Source organism: Morus notabilis, unplaced genomic scaffold (assembly GCF_000414095.1).
Source record: "Morus notabilis unplaced genomic scaffold, ASM41409v2 Scaffold139, whole genome shotgun sequence".
NCBI lineage: Eukaryota > Viridiplantae > Streptophyta > Magnoliopsida > Rosales > Moraceae > Morus > Morus notabilis.
Genome location: NW_010361068.1, coordinates 297,220 through 305,200, shown reverse-complemented (window position 1 = coordinate 305,200; position 7,981 = coordinate 297,220). Strand labels below are relative to the sequence as shown.

Here is a 7,981-nt window from a genome sequence, read left to right as displayed (position 1 = left end):
CAGTTGTTCAAGAGTTTTTTCACCTTAACGTAGAAGGCAAATCTTTTAGTCTCGACCTCCTTCTTGATATGATGCCAAGTCGCCCTTTTTTTATAACTTTTGTTCATCTACAGAAATGGCCTCTCTGAACATTTAGCTCCTTTTGGGCAGTTGACCTAAGTTGAAGGAGAAAGCCAGTGCTGGCGCTTCCTCTTTGGCCCCGAAGAAGAAGAGGCCTTCTGAGGGCGCTTTTGGGTCTACGTCGGAGGCATCTGCACTGAAGAGGGTATGTCAGGAAGAAGTGTGGGTGACCGGGGGGGACTTGGATGTCGGTGGTTCCCATTCCTGATGTTGCCTAGGTTCCTTCTCCACCTAAGGGTCGCCTCCTGCTTCCCGAGGCGAAAGTTATGGACCCGAACTTCCAGGTCCAGGATATCTCCGACGCCCAAGTCGAGGCGATACTAGATCTTTCTCCTCACTTTTCCTTGGTTTTTCAGGCCCTGTATGAGTCATTTTTTGACAAGCATTGGGCCACCACCTCCAGGTCATCTCTAGTCGACCGTCAGTGCAATCAGATATCCTTTCAGATCCACTTGAGCGTTGATCGTTTATTTTAATCTACTGTATATTCATCATTCCTTAGAACTTCTGACCTATTTTCAGGGTCTTGTCCTTGCCGTCCTCAACCTTATAAATTTGGTTAAGATTGAGGAACGTGGCAACGAGATGGATAGCCTGGAGGCAAACTCACATCTCTCCTCGACGCTACGAAGTCTGAGTGCTCAATTGTTACCGAGGAAAATAATGTGCCCGTGGCCAAATTGGCGAGTTTCTAAGAGGAACTGAATCGATTAAAGGCTCAGGCCGAAGAGACTACAAAATGAGTGGAGGTAGCTGAGAAACAAGTGGCCGAGGCTAAGGAGAAATACTTTGCCGAGGGGAAAGCAGAAGACGAGAAGGGGAAGAAAGAGGCGGAGCTCGTGGCAGTTGAAAATTATCTGAACTTGGAAGACTTTGCCGCCAAGCGCGAGGAAATTGTTGAAGAGTTCATGGCTTCTAAGGAGCTTATTGAAATCCGAACAAAGGATTTTCAATACGCCGAGGAACAAGTAGTAGAGCTGATCAAATGACACCACTTTGAGTAGGGTTTGAGTTTCATGTATGATCCTCCTCCTTCCGTAGACAGTGACGGCTCTTCTCAGCCCGGCAGTAGAGATAGCTCAGCTGGTGATGGCGGGAATTGAGAGCCTTCTTCCTGTATTATTATTTTTTTTGTTGAGACAATAGGTTCTCAGCCCACCAACTTGTATATTTTTTTTATTGATATACAACGCATTACTACCTTCATTTTCAGATCTTCTATCGTTAGTGCCCTTTAGTGCTTGTGTTTTAGTAGATTTCTTAAATCTACCAAATGATTGCTTCTTCTCCTTAGAGATGTCGGCGTTTGAAATGCCTCTTGGGTTTATCGCTTTAGCAAATTTCTAAAAATTATGTTAAGTAATCGTCTCTTCTCCTTGGAGAGGTCAACGTTCCAGATGTTTAAATGCCCTTTAGGGTTGGCAAATTCCTTGAAATCAGCCAAGTTATCGTCTCTTCTCCTTTGAGATATCGACGCTTAACTCTTTTTTTTTGTGGTTTGTAGACCCCTTGTGCCCCTATGTAAGTCTGAAAACCTTAATTTTTAGGCAGACATGTTATTAAGGGGTCGAGCTCTTCGTGGTCTTTTTGAACACTTGTCATGAAAGTTTTTCATTTATTCTATTGAAATGCCAAATACAACTAAAATGTGTAAGAAATCATACATTATTGGTAGTACAGTTTTAGTTGCTCTGCATTCCATGGGTGTTGGATCCTCTTGTCGGTGAGGCTTTCCAAAATGTAGGTTCATGGGCGTAGCATTTCTCTTATACGGTAGGGGACTTCCCATGTTGGGCCTAGACGACCAGTATTTTTGGGTTTAGTGCTCTGTGTGGCCCTTTTAATATCAAGTTTCCCAGGGCGAATCTTCTTCGTCTGACTTTCTTGTTGTAGTATCGGGCTGTTCTTTATTGGTAGGCGGCGAGTCAAAGTTGAGAGTTGAGCCTTCTTTCTTCTAACAGATCGAGCTCTCCATTCATTATTTCGACATTTGTGTTGTCTTCGTAGGCGACCGTTCTTAACGTCGCCGTCTTAATTTCTACAGGGAGCACTGCCTCGACTCCATACATCATAGAGAATGGTGTTTTGCCTGTTGTAGTTCGACTGGTCGTTCTATACGCCCATAGGACCTTCAGAAGTTGCTCAGCCCATTTTCCATACATCATAGAGAATGGTCGCAGATTCGAGTTTTTAATTCGAGCTGAGATGTGACATTTTCTGAGAGCTTTTCACTGTAGCAGAAAAAGTTAGATGTGACATTTTCTGAGAGCTTTTTACTGTAGAAACCTAAAACTGAAAACTCGAATCGGTGAAATGAATGAGGCCTTAAATTTCAAACTTAAACCTATACTCAAATTCAAACATATAAGGTACATTTAATTCGCTGATTCAAATTTTTAATTCAAGTTGAATTGTTACTTTATATTAAAGCTTTTTATTGTAATAAAAAAGTTAAATGTGATTATTTTTAAGAACTTTTTACTGTAACAAAAATTAAATTTTAAATTTAAATTGATAAAATAAACAATATCATAATTCTACTATAGTTTAAAACTCTTATAAAAAATTTAAATTTTAAACATCAAAATAAAAAATTATGAGTTTAAAATACTCTCAAATGGGCCATAAAAACCATTACTACTGTCAAAACAGTGGTTTGGCTTCGTTAATAAATACCAAACCATTTTTCAAAGAAGAAAAAGGTCACAATACAATATTGGCAAAACAGTATGAACTTTCTACACCCAATGATGAAAAATAGCATAACACAATAATATAATATGCCTAATAATAATAATATATACCGTATTTGTACAGCTTAGGGTTTGTGTTGGCCTTGTCATGGGTTGTGGCTTGGTTTTTGGCGGTGATGTTGTTCACCACTCTCCAGATCTTACACCTTGGCTTTAGATAAATCCCCAGTTCCACCTTCCCCCTTGTCGGGACTTTCACATATTGACGTGTCACCGCTGACCAACTACTCTCCATGCGCACATTAGCACACCCACAGCACCACACCCTATCTTTCTCACTGCACTCTTCCAATCAGAAGTGACCACGTCCTCACAAAAGGGTAATTTCGTAACTTACTTTAAATGGTGAAATGGGAACGAGCGTAGGGAATAAAAAGCTCAACCCAACTTGGTCTTGGTGCTCGGAACTTGTACATTGGTAATAGAAAGTAGTACAACCCAAAAGGCAGAAACCGTTTACCAGAGGGAGACAAGACGAAACCAGTTTCTGCAAAACCACTTTTTTAAATTTTTTTTTTTTTAATTTTCCTGGTTTTCTTTTACATAGATAGATTACATACCAGATATGTACACAGATAAATTTATAAATAGATATACAGTACTTGTACAATATATGTAAATAAATATATTTAATTCTTTATTACAGAGTGGGGCTTTTTCCTTATCACGCGCCAGGAGAGTAGAGGCCCCAGAGAAACTCTTCGTTCTTGCTCTGCTTCTTTCTCTCTCTCTGTTCCTATTTCTGCTTTGGCCGTACTGACTAGCCGATTTTGCATAGCCAAGGACTGTACTTTGTTCCAACAGCCTGGTCACGTATATTGTATAAGTCGAGGTTAGAGAGAGAAGTTGGTTTTTCTTTTTTTGTGTGTGTTTGAGGAGGTGGGTGGAGGTTAGATTTCTGAGTTTTTGGTTTAATGGGTTTGTCCGATCTGAATCGATCTATGAGTTTTGAGGATTGGGATTAGGGTTTTCATGCAAAGTAATACGGAGAGAAGAAACGATTTCGCTGTATGTGATATGTCTGTGTTGAGGTTTGTGATTCTATCATGCAAATAAAGATGGGGGCTTTGGTGGGTTTGGGTTGAGAAAGCTAGAACAAGTTAGAAAAAAAAAAAAAAGATAAAAAAAAAAAGGGAAGGATAAGGCTTTGGATTGTTTCTTGTGGATTTGGGGAAGACTGCTACTCCTTATTTGGAATCTCAATAGGAAAGAAGAAGTGAGAAAAAAGGGTAAAAAAAATAAAAAAAATAAAAAAAAAATAAAAAGGAGAGAAAGAAAGTAGCTCTATTATTTTCTTCGTTTGGTGTATCCAAGCTACCTTCTTTAATTAGCTAGTTAGCTCTTTTTTGTCATTATCTGTCTCCCCAATTCAAAAGAGAGAGAAACAAGAAAGAGGAAAAAAAAAAAAAAAACCAGGTGACATAGCAAAAAAAAAAAGGTGTTTTGTTTTCTTCCCCTCTTATTATTCCGTCGATTTGGGGTATTTCTTTCTTAACCTAACAAGAAGAAAAAGTAAAGAAGTGATTACTAGCTAGAAGCTAGCACAACCATGGCGAATCGATGGTGGGCCGGAAATGTGTCCATGAGAGGCGTGGACTCCATTTCCTCACCTCCTTCTCTCCAACTAAGAAACTCAACAACTGACGAAGACAACGACAGCAACAACAACACAACTCCGACGAATAGCAGCCCCAGAGACGACGACAACAACACCCACGACGGCGACGAGAGCATCGACCCGGGAAGCAGCGGCGGCGGCGGATCCGGGAGCGGCGGCGGAAGGAGGCCGCGTGGCAGGCCGCCGGGGTCGAAGAACAAGCCGAAGCCGCCGATAGTGATAACGAAGGAGAGCCCCAACGCGCTTCGGAGCCACGTGCTGGAGATCAGCAGCGGGAGCGACATCGTGGAGAGCATCGCGGCGTTCGCGCAGCGGCGGCACAGGGGCGTATCCGTCCTTAGCGGGAGCGGCATTGTCACCAACGTCACGCTCCGGCAGCCGGCGGCGCCCGGGGGAGTCCTCACGCTGCACGGCCGCTTCGAGATCCTCTCCCTCTCCGGGGCCTTCCTGCCCAGCCCCTCGCCGCCGGGGGCCACCGGTCTCACCGTCTATCTCTCTGGCGGACAGGGCCAGGTCGTTGGCGGCGCGGTGGCCGGTGCTCTCGTCGCGTCCGGGCCGGTAATCGTCATCGGTGCCACGTTTACTAACGCCACCTACGAGCGGCTGCCTATCGAGGAGGAAGGCGGCGGTGAAGGGTCGCCGTCGATGCCGGTGCAGCAGCAGCAGCAATCCGGGGCGAATAATTCAGGAGGAACTCCGATTAGTAGCGAGCAGCAGCCACCACAGCAACAACAACAACAGCAAGGTTCTCCGGTTCCTCCAATGTATAATTTGCCTCCGAATTTGATGCCGAATAATGGGCAGAATATGCCTCATGACATGTTTTGGGGTCCACCGCCGCGGCCACCTCCGTCTTATTGAGAGGAGTTATAGAATTCGATATATGACATACATGTACGATTAGTAGTAGTAGTAGCAGCAGTATTGGATGGCTTTTTGTCTTTGTGCAAAAATGTTTTGGGTTTTAATTTGTAAGCAATAGCCAGGTTAGGACTTCCTCGTTTCAATTTCTTGTGAATGCTCTCTTAATTTGTTGTTTCTAATCATTTAGGCCTTTTTTTTTCTTTCTTTTTTCTTTTTTTTTAAAGGTTTATCATGTTTGAAAACTTTGTGTGAGCCTTTTTCTTTTGTTCTTTGTCTCTTATCAACTTGTTGGAAAGAAATCGTTTACATCGTTGTAGGGCAAAGAAGTTATTCATATGGTGAAGAATGGAGTTGGATCAGCTACTTATGGGGTTTTTGAAATTCTCCTCTCCATGGTAAGCACGCTTTTTATTTCATGCCATCTTTCTTCCTTATTTTTGTCTATATTAATACCTTTCAAGTTTCAACAAAAGGATTTTGCTTGAAGCAAGGTAGAATAGAAGGTTAAAAAACTGTATTGAATATTGATATTCTCTATTATCCCGCTGGATATCCTTTTCCATTAAAAAAAGAAGTTAGAATTCTATTTAGTTTTCCAAAACCAGCTAGTGAGTAGTGCAAGTTGTTTCGTTTGCATTGAACTTGGCAGGGTTTAGGGTTTGGGGCCATATAGGGGACCCGAGGGGGTCATAATATTTGCCTAGCTAGCTAGTCATCCAATGTCAAATTTTTGTAATCTGGAAAAACTTATCTTTAGGTGATGTTTCTCTTATCTGGCACTATACCCGGTGTGCATATAGCTTTTAAGTATTCACACCCTACATGTGGTAGTATCTTAGATCAAGATTTCGCTAAATTTATCAATTAAATTGGGCTCAGATAAGAAGCAAGTGATGGTATCGTGAGTAACAAATTTATTTATTTATAGATTAACTTTATGGTTATTACAATTTTTTGAGTTTGATTCTAAGGGTAAAAACTGATCAGCATGGCTTTTTTTCTTTTTTTTCTTTTTCTTTTTCTTTTATGAAATATCATTATCAAGGTATTTTATATCTAAGTGCCCTTTTGACCTAGTTTACATGTTCGACAAGACTTAGAGATTTTAGTAGGGTTGACAATTGTTCAATGCCAATACGCTATTAGTCCCGTTTATTTATTGTTATAGGGCACATGGTTAGATTTTGGATCACTTGATCATAATTTATAAGGCAAATAAGTTAGTTCTATTTAATGTTTAACAATAACTGCATGGTCAAATTGTTAGGACTGACTTGCAGTTAAACAAATAGATGTGGCATTTAAGTTGATTTGTTTATAATGAGGATTAGACAGCTGAAAATGATATATAAGGAAAAAAAAAGCTTTTAATATTTGTACAAGTCTTCACACCCTTAGAATCAATCTCAAACAATTGTAATAACCGTAATGTTTACCTAGAAATAAATAAATTTGTTACTCCCCATACCAACACTTGCTTCTTATTCTTTATGTATGCAATATTTGATCCCATTTTAATTGATAAATTTAGCAAATATGAAATCTTAACATATGATACTACCACACGTAGGGTGTAAGCATTGACAAACAACAAATGTTACATAATTTACCGGCCTGGTATGGCCGCCGGATTGAAGACACGGTGAAAATGGAAACAACTTTAGTTTGTTATTGAAGACTATATATATTTTGATACGAGTATTAAATTTTGACTAACGAGGGAAATAAAAGCGAGTCTTGAAACCATTGGTGTAAATTGTAGTCGTAGCTGTATGTGAAAGGTACTGAAAATGGGAGGTATAGAATTGAATGGAAATATATATATATATATATATATATTTTTTTTTTGTGGATATATCTTCAATGGACGTACGTCTATTTTTGGTATTGCAAATGACTTTGTCCGCTTCCACCAGTGATGGAATTTTGACTTTTCGCTTCAGAGTTAATGTTAGAAATAGAATTTTCCAATTTGGAAGCCGTTACTGGAAGTACATATATAGATATTAATATTATCAAGTAGTTATCCTATTAGAAGGTGTGAAGAAGTCTTTTATATATGATATATATCCTTCTAGGTTAATTTCTTTACCCGAAAAAAGAAAATAAAAGCTGACCATTGAAAAAATTAATACAAACAAAAAAGGACTAGTGCGCATACAATTAATTAAGTTGATGTAGAAAGTGTGGTCTTTGATTGGGGAGGAAACTTGGTAGCGGTTATGTACTTGATGTCTTGATGTTTCCTTGTGATAATTTTTGTCAACCAATGTTTTTATTCTCCATTAGGATACGATACATTCAATTTTTAGCTTACTTCTTCTGGCCTAGTTCCCATGGTCCATGCCTATATTCGTAACCCTTTTTTTTTTTTTTTTTTAATGACTCTTTGGATAAATTTTATTTTGCATCTCAAAAAGCTTGTGCAAAAAATTTGTTCATGCCTACATGTTCTCTCTCTACCACAGGCTAATTATAAACTATGCAGTACTTAAAATTTCTGGACTGTGTAATGTCTTCAATGATTCTGAGAAACACGATTTTGCACTATAAGAATATGATGTTATATGGAATTTTATTTGCGATTTCGCATACAAGTTTGGTTTGTTGTGATCATCAATCTAAT

The 7,981-nt window shown here is 39.6% G+C and overlaps 1 protein-coding gene across 1 annotated transcript; it reads left to right on the top strand.

Annotated features, from left to right (window-relative positions):
* The first annotated feature begins 4,277 nt into the window (after positions 1-4,277).
* Positions 4,278-5,538, top strand: LOC21408059 (AT-hook motif nuclear-localized protein 15). The gene has a single exon (XM_010098307.2). The coding sequence runs from the start codon at positions 4,423-4,425 to the stop codon at positions 5,350-5,352; it is 930 nt and encodes a 309-aa protein (XP_010096609.1). The 5' UTR covers positions 4,278-4,422; the 3' UTR covers positions 5,353-5,538.
* Positions 5,539-7,981: the final 2,443 nt, after the last annotated feature.